The sequence below is a fragment of the Vespula pensylvanica genome, chromosome 10 (assembly GCF_014466175.1).
Source record: "Vespula pensylvanica isolate Volc-1 chromosome 10, ASM1446617v1, whole genome shotgun sequence".
NCBI lineage: Eukaryota > Metazoa > Arthropoda > Insecta > Hymenoptera > Vespidae > Vespula > Vespula pensylvanica.
Genome location: NC_057694.1, coordinates 1,587,999 through 1,602,146, shown reverse-complemented (window position 1 = coordinate 1,602,146; position 14,148 = coordinate 1,587,999). Strand labels below are relative to the sequence as shown.

The window sequence follows — 14,148 nt, the reverse complement described above, 5'->3', positions numbered from 1 at the left end:
TTTTACTTAAAAAAAAAAAAAAAAAAAAAAAGAAAAAGGAAAAAAAACGTCTTGACGGCTTATATTAAATGTAAACCTGATCATTCTGAATACGTTTTTTCTGAATTTTTATTATTAATTAATAAAAAAACATGAACAAAAAAATGAGAAAATATAGTAATTGAATTTCGTTTTGTAATTCATGTAATTATGAGTTCTTAAGTTATTACTATTTATTTTTTACTACTTTGTATGCTCTCTCTCTTTTTTTTTTGCATCCATATAGTAGTAGCATCGTGAACAAGGACAATAAGATTGATAAAAGCCTATGGCATAATCATATGGGAACATTATATTTCATTTCCTTTTATTCATTTCCTCGCGAATTGCCTTTATATTTTTTATACGTCTTTATCTCTTCGAGTTCTTTGTAATATCTCTCTCTTTCTCTCTCTTGTTCTCCCTCTCTATCTCTATCTCTCTCTCTCTCTCTCTTTCATTCTGAATTCTCCAGGAGCAGTTCCGCCTATTTCGAAGAAACTTCGAAATGATATTTACACACTTTTCTATATTTTATTCCACGATTTTATCGAGAGAATCGGAAACACGTTCATCCACTTTAAAAAGCAATACGTTCGTCTGGTCTCACCACGAGATATGAGACCCGTGTTACCAGAGCTGTTTCAATCTCCACCACTTTCATTTTATATGTATTAAGGTCCGATCCTTTTTTTCCCCTACTTTTATTTCTGTTTTTTTTTTCTTTTTTATCTTCTTTTTCTTTTTCTTTCTTTCTTTCTTTTTTCTTTCTTTTTTCTTCTTCTTTTTTGGTTGGCCTTCTTGTCCTCAAGGGAAATCTGATAATTGTTCATAGGATATCTAATTTAAATTCTATCGCGTGTATCCTTCGACTTCTTTTCCTTTCTTTGTTGTTGTTGTTGTTTTTTTTTTTTGTGTAGTAAACAAGATAGAATAATATTTATTTATTCGAAATAACAAACGTGTGAATATATGTGTGTGTGTATAAAATAAAAATGATAAAGAAATAGTAAAGACAAAGACGAAATGTCACGTTTCATCAATCGATGACTGTGTGCGCTTGAGCTTTCATAGAATGAACGAAAAGTTTTAAAAAGTTTTACTTAACTATAATACTTATCCTCTTTCGTTAGCTTTTTCCCTTCGATCTTTGTTATCTTCTTTTTCTTTCCCTCTTTTGTCCTCACTTTCTGTGACTATTCTGTTTTTAAATATTACATAAACAGTAAGACATGGTTGATCGTTTCGAAAAAATCTAAGTAAAGATCGTGATGTTATAATACAAATATTAGGAGGAGACAAATCTCAATGCATTCCTTTGTAATCGTAAAGAATATTTCGTCTTCATTATTTTGAAATTTTATAGTAGACATCGACGTGATTTTCTTAAATTTCGAAGGATCATCTTCAAAACTCTCTTTTCGTATCATTTTTTCAAATATTATTATCGATTTTGATCGGATAAAATCACCCCAAGAAAATTGATAACTACTCCCCTTTGTTTTAACCTTTACAATTTTAATGGGACTCCATAGAGATATAATATCTACTTTTTTCAATGACGTGTTCAGTAAGTATCATAAAGGACGTTCAGATTTTCCAGTCAACCATTACGATATTTTTATAACAGAGAAAGAGAGAAAGAGAGCAATTTAAGAAATAAGACTCGAAGAGACACCAGAAAGACGAGGGTGAATGTAGGCGTTGGTGGTTGTGTTTGGGTGGTTGTTGCGAGGATGGTACCACCGAGGGTTACAGAACAAAGTCGAGGGATTTGGCCTTGGCCCGGGATGCCGACCATCCAAACGTATATACCACTCTGAGTACCCGACGATCCCTTATAAATAACGAGAAGACTCGTGAATGCCATTTTGGCTTTGGGACCACCCGTCGAGTATGGTCTTCGTCGTCTTATCAGTCTTCTGTTTTTGGTATCGCAGAAAATAAATTCACTTTGTTATAATCTAAGAATTTCTAAGAATTTCGATGGGAGAATTATAAAATAAAAAAGAAAAAGAGGGAAAGAGAGAGGAAAAAGAAAAAAAGAAAAAGGAAAGAAAAGAAATGAAGAAAATTTTCTTATTCGTCGGAGATAATGAAAAAGGCAGTATGGAATCATAATCACAAAAGGAAGGAAGGAAGGAAGAGAGAGAGAGAGAGACTAAGTTTAACGAGCTGTAGAACGATCGTTTGAAGAGAGAAAGAGAGAAGAGAGAGTAACTGAGATCAAAGAAAACCTTTGACCTTGGCCCGGGGCGCTAAAGTACGTAGCTACGTTGCTGAGTTGCGTCTATCCAGGATAAAGCGGTTGAAAAAGAAGGAAAGACGTTGATCGGTTGGATTCTCATCGTTTCTTCTCGAGGGATGGAAATTCTGGACTTTCATAGTGGGTGCTCGCGTGGGTGCTCTATCTTTCGGAATTACGATCGTAACTTTGAAGAGAGAGAGAGAGAGAGAAAGAGAAAGAGTAGGAGAAAAAGAAAAAGAAAGAGAGAGAGAGAAAAAGAAAGAGAGAGAGAGAGAGAGAGAGAGAGAGAGAGAGAGAGAGAAAATGAGAATGAGGGAGGGAGAATATCCACGAGAATATAACCAGATCCAGTCAGCAAGTGGCCGTCCTTCGCGTCGAGGGGTTGGACCCCCATCTTCGTCGATCAATACGTACACCCGGGCGACTCTTCTCTTGGAAATCAACGACTACGAGTTGCACACGTAACCACCATTCTCTATAACCCACCTCCTCATCCTAATTCTCCTCGCCCTTCTCCTCCTCTTCCTCCTCCTCCTCATCCTTTTTCTTTTCTTCCGTTTTTTTTCCCTTCGATTTTAACTTTCCTCCATTCGATTCTCCATTTTTTTGACTTCGTTCGATTTCGAAATATGATTTTGTCTCGTAGCGTTTCTATTTGAGTTGAAAAGTGAGGAAAGGGGGTCAAAAGGGAAAGAGGATTTATGGAATCGGATGTACGCGTTATAAATCATGTGGTATCTTCAATTTCGACGCTTTTCCCCGGCGTTGTTTAAATATAGATACATATGTACCTGTACATAACGTTCGCATTCGTTTATATTGTATGGAATTCACGAATTGCAGTTCACCAAACGACCAATAATCGTTCTCCAGTTTCGCTGAGGGGATATAAAGCTTCGATGATTTTTTTTTTGTTTCTTTTTTATTTTATTCGTTTTTATTTTTGCAATCATTTTTTCTTTTTCCTTTTTTTTTTTTTCTTTTTCTTTTTGTTATCGTTACTGCTCCTAAGAGTTGGGAAAATATTGAAAGCTTCGTTATACGATACGAAATCCAGTTTCGTGAAATGTATTTTTTTTTTTGAGATATATGTATATAATGTTGCTGAATTATCCACGTGTTTTTATTTTATTTTATTTTATTTTTTTTCTTTATCACTTATGTACGTCGTTTTCTTAATAATAAAGGATCAATATCAGCTACGATAAAATACTATAAATGCCTTTGACTCGAATGTTGATTATCGAATGTCCATTATCCATTTTAACCAGTTTACGAAATCATATAAATTTTAAGTCGATCTGATAGGAAATTTGTTATCGAATATTAGTTGTACAAGTGATAGAAGTCAATTATATGACTTAGATTTAATATTTTAGAGAATAATATTCAATTTTCTATACTATTTTTCATATCGATAGATAATTTATTTTGATTTATCAAATATATGACTATGGAATAGAGAAATAGGATTTATTTTATTTCTGATAGATTTATTTAATAAATTTCGTGAAATTAAAAGAGAGAAAGAGAGAGAAGGAAAGAAATAGGTGATATCATATTTTTGAACGTTCATTTTAAGAAAGCAATTTTTAAGAAGTTAAAAAACGATTTGATCGTAAAAATTTCTTTGAATGATACATAAGTACGTGTCTATAAATTTCACTATCAAATTAAAAATCAGCCTAACTTGAGTTAGAACATTAATCTTCGGCCATGCGAAAGACATCGAAATTCTTAGGGTTCGATTTCAAGCTCGGATTTTCTTGAAATATAGAAAAAGGGAGAAGACAGTTTTTCAATTTTTTCTGTCTTATCTTCGAGGTGGTCTATATTCGCAAAAAAATATAAGAACGATCGGGGTCAATGACTAGAAATTTCTATATAGAATTTCTCCTCTTCTATATAGACCAGTTTCTCATGTTTCTCAAACGTGGACGGAAAATCGTCGAAGAATTATCCGAAGGTAGGGATATATAAATTGAAATGTGAGAATTACTTGAAATCCTTCAAGGGATTTCTAATTTTGAAAAATCCTATATTGCATTTCAACTTATTCGATCTCCTTTATATATATATATATATATATATATATATATATATATATATATAATATATCTCTTCCTCTATCTCTCTCTCTCTTTTTTCTTCTGAATTCTGAACAATAAGCACGTTTTCCCATTATGAGATCCCATAATTCCATTTCCGAAGGGGAAAGGCAGTTAAAATAAAATATCGTGAGAGTTAAGAGGAGTACTCCATATATACATATATATATATTTTTTATTCTAAAACATTGGTGACTTAATTCGATCATTGCAAAGTGGAATGCGAGAATAAAAAAAAAACAGAAGAGAGAGAGAGAGAGAGAGAGAGAGAGAGAGAGAGAGAGAGAATCTTTTAACTTCATTTATGGGACCACTTTTGAAAAATCTCGTTTTCAACGCGTACGTATAAAACATGAACTATTACATCGTTCTTCGTAACTCGAAAGTGTTTCGTGTCGAAAGAGAAAACGATAGAAAATTTCCTTCAATCCTCATTGATTAAGAGGAAATTTATTTCTCTTTTCCTTTTTCGTATCGCTAAAGCATATAAATTTGTTCGAGGGAAGTGGAGAGAGTCTATGAGAAAGAATTTTTACCTACTCGTCGGTGAGCGTTATGGATTCGCACGGTTTCGTTTCTTCTTTGGGCGGAGGAAAACTGGTACAAGGTTAACAGCGATAGGCGGAAGTGCAAGGTCGACGTTGATTAAGAGTCCGTCGGCACGTCATACAATTTCGAAATCTATGCTGCGAGAGTCGTCTCGCTTCGACGATTCTGTCACTCAGTCTTTTTTACTTCCTCTTTTGAGAGAGAGAGAGAGAGAGAGAGAGAGAGAGAGAGAAAGAGGGTGAAAGAGAGAGGGTTCACCAGCACGATATCGATTGAAAAGCAAAAAGAAAAGATAAAAAAGAATTAATATGTTGAATTTCGAATTTATTTTCTCTTTATCTTTCTTTTTCTTTAATATTTCGATATGCATCTATGTATATAGTTTTTCTCTGTTGCAAATATTCTTCTTTTTTTCTTCATTTCCTTTCTCCTTTATTATCCGCCTTTAAGAACTTTTAGGTCATTGCTAGAAACAATTCTGAAGAAACGCCTAACGTTTACATAGGTTTGCTATAGACGAAAGGATTGCATAATAGTAAACACGAGTGTAGTATGGTTTACCCTAGAGCATTAACAAAGATATAAAGGACTATCGTGATGTTGAGAGAGAAAAGGACTATTTTCAGTTTGAGTATTCCTGGAAGTATATAAGATTTTATCGAGCGATTGGGAACGATTTATTTATGGTTTCTGTTATATCCCAAGAGAACTTTTAACGTTCTAGAACGTTTCTCCGACTATCAGTATAGAACAATTATATTACGTTTTTAATCCTCTTAACGTGTAGGATATATGTTATCGAACCTTCGGATTTTATAATTTCATAAAAATTATATTAATCATTCGAAAATCGTTGAATATTTTTTGAACGTATCGAAATTGAAGTTTTCTAAAATAACATCTCAATGATAACATTTCAACGATCTTAAAAAATTGTCTCGAAGATCATGATCTAGGAGGAAGCCTAGTTTTCACGAATATCTATCGATATATCATATTGATGAATCATTATAATTTTCCTTTGATATTAAATGCGAAAATCGATAACAGCTGTGTATATTAGATCGATTCCTGTTACCCGATGTATAACCACGAACGCATTCTCCACGTGTTTAGGATCAGAGTTATCGCTTATCGGTTATATCTATATATACATCTCTCTCTTCCCCCCTCATATCTCCTCTTCATTCTCTCCTTCTCCTTCTCCTACTTTTTTAATTCGCTCTATCTATGTATGTAACTATTTATCTGTCTATCCATCCATCCATTCATCTATCTATCTATCTATCTATCTATCTATCTATATATTTATCTATCTATCTACATATGTTCTCTATATTTCCTTATTTCATACATACATCCGTCCATTTAATACCCTTTACTCATATTAACGTAGCTTCTCAACTAGTATCTCGCTAAATAACTCTGGTTTAGTACTCATCCAGCTATCGTTCAGGATCAATCGTGTCACGTAGCTCAAGAAACTTTCAATTTGATCGAGAAGTTTCTTCTCTCTCTCTCTCTCTCTTTTTCTTACACGAAGAAAAAGTTGTCGCATCTTTAATAGGGATTTTTCCCGAAGTTCTTTTCTTTTATTTCTCTTTTTTTTTCTTTTCTTTTTTTCCTCTTTCTCTCTCTCTCTCTCTCTCTCTCTTTTTTTTTTATTTCGAATAAAAATTACGTGTCACCGCGTCGAAGTTTCTTTCTCTTTTTCTTTTAACTTTTTTTCTTCACTTTTCTTTCGATTTCTTGTGCGATGAAATTTTTAACGGCGAGAACAAGTGAGAGAGAACACTAAAGTGAGAATGTTTTTTTTTTTTTTCATTTTGGATCTGTGTGAATCATTATTTAAAGTCAGTTTTTAAAGAGCAAGTGAAACTGTGTCGATGCGATTGCGTGCGGCATTTCCGCACGAAATCCGAGTTTAACAAGGCGTTCCACGATCTGGCCATATAACAACGAAATTTCTCGAGTATACTTTTGGCAATAACACCAAGCCTCCTTTGACAACTTGCCAAGAAAGGATCAAATATTTCTAATACATATCTTCCATTCTCTGTTCTTCTCTCTCTCTCTCTCTCTCTCTCTCTCTCTCTCTCTCTTCTCTCTCTTTCTCACACACATACACTTTCTCCCACGTATATAAGCTAACAGCTCATGCATTTAATCTCACTATCGTAAATTTTATTTCATAATAAGGTCGAACGTTTTGAACCTAAATCAAGCAGCTTTTCAAGTTCTAGCTCGTTGCTCTGGAAGCAATTAAGTGTTGCGGTTAATGAATTCTGACATATTTGCCTCTACTCGTTTGCATTAATTCTCATATGATTTTATACAGTAATAACGAGAGAGGGAGAAAGGAGGGGAGAAGGAGAGAGGCAGGGAGGGAGATAAAAAATAAAACTACGAGTTATAAAAAAGACACAAAACTGACTCGTCTCTGAAACAGAGAGAAAGAGAGACAAAGATAAAAACAATAGAGCCAAAGCAACGTAAATCGAAGCTCAATTTGGTTGATTAAATTGGCCTCGGTTTCTATCGAAAAAATGGAGGGGAAAAAGAGAGAGACAGAAGGATGATGGCCACAACGTTCGCTATGATCCATGCGTTTTATCAACGTTCGTTGCTCCTTTTACTCACCTTTTGTTCTCTAATTTGACCTTTGTTTTCTTTTCAACTACAAAACCCTCGTCAATGTTCAATGTACTGTGATTTTTCACAGCCATGAAAATCGTACAACGTGTATCTACATTTATCGCATTGTAATTACATGTGTAAAAGTGAAAAAGGGAGAGAAAAAGAGAGAAAGAGATTTAAATAATTTTTAAGAGGAAGGAAAAAGTTGTTTATAAAATGTTACTACGTACGATGAGATACTCCATCGATTGGCAATATCGATCCTCTTCCAAGTCGGACGATCGATCATCCGATCGAATAATTACAATCTTCAAAGGTTTCGATTATAATCATTTTTTAATATATCTTTCTCAGTTTCTTTCTTTCTTTCTTTCTTTCTTTCTTTCTTTCTTTCGTCAATTAAAAAAAAAAAAAAAAAAAAAACTGACGTATTACACGATTGATCGTAGAGAAAGAATGAAAGTAAAAGTTGGGTTTTTTATTTTCCACGTTGGTAATTTATCGTGAACAGTCGAGACGTTGTATAAGTTTGTATGTATACGTAGTTTGTATGTAAGTAGATATGTAGTAACTGGCTATACGTACACTCGATAGATCGTGAAAAGTAATGGAAAGTTTCTGTAGCTTACGAGCAAGCCGCTTTTCCATAAAACTCTCACGCGGTTTGACCGAATTGAATGGAGTTGAAATGTACGCTACGTTACGTTTCGTTACGTTACGTTTCTTGATAAGTGAAGAAAAAAAGAAAGAAGGAAGGAAAGAGAGAGAGAAAGAGAGAGAGAGAGAGAGAGAGAGAGAGTATGCATGTTTGATTTTTTACATTTTCACGGATGAGGTGCGAATGAATACGAATCAATGAAAAAGAAGGAATTTTTGTAGCATAGAATTTCTTTTATACGATCTCTCTCGAAAGAAACTTTTTTCGACATTTTAATTTCCCTCCCCGTTTTTCTCTGTTTTTCTTTTCCACAGTTTCGACAAAAGCATTGGCAGGCGCGAAGAGTCTCGGAGGATTTTTGTACAGCGCTGTGAACAAGGCCGGCAAGACAGTGGTCGAGGCCAGTGTGAAAATCAAGAAGACGGTTGAAGAAAACGTGAGTATTTTTTTTTTTCTTTCTTCCTTTCTTGATTTATTTTGTATTTTTCTTTCTCTCTTCTTTTTACTGTTTTCATTGAGTTACTATTATTTTTATAATTTCGTTATTACATAGCTCGAAAGAACGTCACTTTTATTCAAAATTCTTTACTCGGATGTAACTTACGTTAAAGAGTTTAATTAATCTGTTATGATTAACATACATAATAATTTGACATAATAATCGCCAGATAATTTCAAATTTGATCTTGTATATCTTTAATTATTATATATCTATATATTATTAAACATGTTATATATATATATTATATAATATCGTAAATAAATGATTTATTTATTTAATAATTACGTAAATAAATAATTTATTTATTTATTTGTTTATTTAGGAAAATTTGATCAGTTGATCGGTCACATGACAATGAATAATTAATGAAACTTTACAAATTCGGATAGCCGAATTATATGACGAAGAAATGTCAATGACCTCAAAATTAACATGTTCAATTAAGAATGTATATAAAGGTAGTAGCGGACACTTAAGGTTTTTTGTTAGATAAATAAGAACAGAAAAAAGAAATAATATTCTATTATTTTTTTTCTGGTATCCTTTTATTTTCTTTTTTTCTTGTATTCTTCATTAATTACAAATTGACCATACGATAGAAATCAAAGTGAAAGAAAAAGATAATCAACATTATCGTAACCTTCAAATTAAATTAATCTTAAAGTCTTTTTATATGATTCTAAAGGAATATTTAATGGCACTTAGTATCGGATATAAAGTGAACATAAATTTATACGGATAAAATAATTTAAATTGAAGCACAGTTTCGAAATAATTTATAACGATCACAAATATAATTGTCGGAAATGCTCATTGGAATATAAGCAAAAGTTTCGTATAAATCTATTCTTAGTAACTTCAGCATCTATTCGAGTTTCTCATCATTGCTCTTTTAGCGAACTAGACAGACAGACTCCATGTTCTTGCTTTTATCCCTTCTTTTTCTTTTTTTTATGTCGGTGCTCTGGTTTTCTTTATCTCCTTGGATTTAATTTGCTCTTTTAAACGTATTTTCCAAGTTCTTATTTTATTCTTTAATTCGTTTTTCTTTTCTTTTTCTCATTTTTATTTTTATTTAATCAATTTATTGATAGATATACGAAACGAAAATGTAGTCTTTTTTTTCAGATTTTAAAAAGTTTTGGTAAATCTATCTAGTTTAGTAAGTTGCAATGTAATTTCTTTTTCAGATTTTTAAAATGTTATATTACCAGATAATGTACTTTTTGAAATGCCATATCTTTTGTTAAGCTTTTCTTAAACAAATTTACTCTAATTTCTTACGTCACATTTCTCTCGAACTTTATTTCTTATATCATAATTCTGTCTAGTGAAGTTTTCGAGTAATCTTGATTGCACGAATCTATTTCTTTTTTTCTCTCTCTCTCTCTCTCTCTTTTTTTTTTTAATATCCACATCGTTGTCCAGCGCATACCTATTTTCTAACGAGTGAAATCAATATAATAAACGTCAATGCAAATACGAAACACACAAGGTTGACAATAGCGGATAATAATGTTTTTTTTTGATTACAAGAAAGCGGTCGGGATAGAGAGAGAGAGAGAGAGAGAGAGAGAGAGAGAGAGAGAGAGAGAGAGAGAGAGAGAGAGAGAGAGAGAGAGAGAGAGAGAGAGAGAGAGAGAGAGAGAGAGAGAGAGAGAGAGCAATTGAATACATCGATAAAAAGAAAAAACAATAATTGAAAATAATTGAAATAATACTTGTGAAACTATATGATAACTGGGATGTCGTTACTTTTTCTGTTTTTCTTTTTTTTGTTCACTAAAATTTAACAAATACATATAACATTTTTGAACTTTACTTGATTAATCGATTTCACGAAGAATGGTCAATGATCGATCGATTTTCTTGCATGTGCAAACGCGACTGTCAAAGTAGAAATCTCTTACAACTACACGTCTTTCGTTCTATCAATCTTCTCAGTTTTCGGGAATAATAGAACGACACTAACGCGTTCTTTCAATTTTTTAAAAATATAGTTTATGTTCTTAATACGGTAGGTGGATATTCGGGGTATATTTTCCATATTATTATACCTAGAACTTATCTAGAAAAAATATATAGACTTGAATGTAGGTGAAACTGTTTTTTTTTTAGACGTTTGATATCTAGTTGCCACGATCCGTCTAATCTGCAAGGTTCTTCGGCCTTGATGACTTTTCTATAGGTTGAAAAAGTAGAATTTTTATTGGACATTTCTCTCTCGCCATTCCAGTTCTTTACTTTTTATATAACGTCCCCATGATTTCTCCTATTTTTCCTACGCATTACGTCTCTCTTTCTCTCTCTTTCTCTCTATCTTGGCTTTTCTCTACGAGCTCGAGATATTGGCTCGATGGATTTATATTCCTACGTCGCGACACATTCGTCACACGCGTATCTATTATGTAACTGATAACGTCCCCATTTCCTTTATTCGCTATTTCCTACGAGACTAGGTACGTAAAACTCTTATCTGTAAGAAAAAGATTTTTTTTTCTTTTTTCTTTTTCTTTTTCTTTTTCTTTTTTTTTTCTTTTATTTTTTCTTCTTTTTTTCCTTTTCTCCTCTATACCGAGAAATTGAAGCATGGATGCGCTTCGAGGATCCGCCTAAACCCCCTTAGTCGCTACCCTCCCCGTCTCCTCTCCTTCACCCTCACCATTGGATAACTCCATTTAAAAACTTGTTTTTATTTCGCGTTTTATAACGAAACGCGATTTTCCCCGTGGAAACTCGTAACAAGTTTAACGTGGGTGGAACCCCTTAGGAAAAATGAGAAACATCGGCAAGCGAAAGATAGATAGAGATAGAGATAAAAAGAGTAAGAAAAAGATATATATATATATATATATATATATATATATATATATATATATATTATCGCTTGAATTTTATTTTATTCAACGAGTCGTGTTAAAGTTTACGTGCATGAAAATTAATTTACGTTCTCGTAGTCTGTCCCAATATATGATCAAGATTTATGAAGAATATTCAATATTCCGTCGTATCTATCCCATCGTCCATAAAAAGATAGAGAAAAAGAAAGATAGAGAGGAAGAAAGAGAGAGAGGAAGAGAGAGAAAGGAAAAGAAAAAGTAATGAACTATCATGATCGTTCATTATATTTTTCTCTTTGAAAATAAACGAATAATTCCTTTTGTTTTTCTTTTCTTTCTTTTTTTTTTTTTTGGTATTACACGTACATCTCTCTTTCTTTATCTTTCTTTACCTCTTTCTCTCTCTACCTCTCTCTCTCTCTCTCTCTCTCTCCACTTTTTTCCTTTCTCGTTTACAAGCTTAGACTATATAATAATTCGTAGAGCGGACTTTTGGTTTTGTAACAACTTACTATAGCTCGAAATGTAGGTCATCGCAACACGGTCGATCTTCGATTTCATCCGTTAGCTACTAAGGCATCAGATTTTACGGTGCCTCGTGAATCAATGTTCCTAAGCCACCTCGAAACATCACTCTTCGTATAATCCCGTATTCGTGGATAGTAATCCCTTACTTCCTTGGAATTAACTTACGTTAAAGGAAACGATCAATCTATCGATATATTAAACGAGAAACTTGATTTATCCAAATGAGAAAAGCTCATTTTTTATTCATTCATTTCTATATTCCGTGCGATATGAATTCGATTACTAAATAATTCTTAAAGACAGATAGATCGTATAGCTCAACTTTTCTAAATACTAACTAAGAATTAAAAGGAAAAAAAAAGAAGTGGGTGTTTCAACGATACGCAGTTTATAGTCTTTGCAATCATGATTTCTAGGAAATGTTCTTACGTCATCGCGAAGGTTTCACGCCTTTCTCGCGAAGGTTTGGCTTCGTTGGTTTGCTTGACCGGTAGCAACATTGATTTGTATTTTCTCGCTCTCTTTCCTTCTCTTTCTCGCAGTCTCTATGTATCTATCTATCTATCTATTTCTATCTCTCTCTCTTTCTCTCTCTATGGAATGAGAATATTATAATATTTGGTGCGAAAGGACGTATGCGTCATATATATATAATTTCTCAGGAGAACGTTAAGAATGCATTTTAAAGATTTATGTGCGTATGTAAATATGTAACTGTGTATGTTCTACATTATAGTTTATTCTGTCGAAGTATATATTGAACTGTAGATATATTATATCGAGATTGGACATTATTTTGTTACAAATAATCTTATTGATTTAATTGATAAAATTTCATTTCATTAAATCATCGTATGCTATAAAACGAGAAAGGATAAATTTATTTAAAATGTTAAAGGACCTGTTAGAATCATCTTTGGAAGCATATCGATATAATATTCTATGTTAGATCGATTTTACTATAGTGTTACACAAACGATGACAAAGCGTTAGGATATGTATACATATGTATATCGAATAACGCGTAGCGTGCTTGTAAGTTAACGGATAGACCTTCTTCTTCGTGTCACTGGCCCCCCTTCACATATGTTTACGTATGTATATTCTCCTTGTTATACACGCAATATTAGAAATATTTAAAATACGTAGAATTACGAAGTTTTTTACCCCGTTTAATCTGATCGTAAATATCATATTATAATAGTTGCAAAAGAAGTTTACAAATCGACCTTCATAAATGGAAAAAGAGAAAAAAGAGAGAGAGAGAGAGAGAAAAAAAGAAAATGTTTTATGTTAAGTTCGTTCTAATTTCTAATTCTACGTCGAAAGTTTAGATACTCGAACGATATCGATTTGTTCTTACTCGTGATTTTACATTTTCAAACATACATATAACATTCATAAAAGTTTTGAGAACATGAATACGTACAAACATATGGGTTATGTATGTATATGTATGCTACATACTTATGTACTTAGAAAGAAAAATTTAATAACGAGATATTCGATTCGAAATTTATCGATCGATTGTCGATTATTAGCTAAGAAAGTTGCTTCCATCTAAGATAGTCTATTAATGTACGATCCTTTTTCTAAGCCCTGTAAATTTCATTTCGATGTTCTCTCACGTTTTCCACACCTTTTTATTATTTATTCTTGAAAATTTTTTTCTTTCTTTTATTGCTCGTCCGTTCGTTCGTTTGTCTCTTTTTTTATTTTCTCTTTTTTCTATTCTTTCTTTTTTTTTTTATTTTTTTCATATTTCCGATCGAAAAAATCGTCCGAATTGTTGGGTTATACGAACGAGAGAAATAAAAATATTGAGAAGTTATTATTCGTGAATATAGAAAATGCATATCTCGACGTACTATTCATTGTTTTATAAGAACGCACACGTCACAAGGCACTATATTTCAAGGAACTTTTGTGAACCTATTCTCATCCACTCACGCACAAGCGTACAACCATATATAAAAACTTCTATCGTATCGCGTATCACTTGAATAATGCAGTAAAAATAATGGAAACGTCCATGACGAATAATAAGTTACATAAATAAC

General features: G+C 32.6%; 1 protein-coding gene across 4 annotated transcripts in view; it reads left to right on the top strand.

Moving 5' to 3' along the window:
• LOC122632671 (synapse-associated protein 1) overlaps window positions 1-14,148 on the top strand; it is a 50,615-nt gene that overhangs the window by 8,020 nt on the left and 28,447 nt on the right. For all 4 annotated transcript variants that reach the window (XM_043819774.1, XM_043819771.1, XM_043819772.1 and 1 more), the window contains exon 4: window positions 8,533-8,654. In XM_043819774.1, the coding sequence (XP_043675709.1) occupies window positions 8,533-8,654 (122 nt within the window). The remainder of the gene's footprint in view (window positions 1-8,532; window positions 8,655-14,148) is intronic.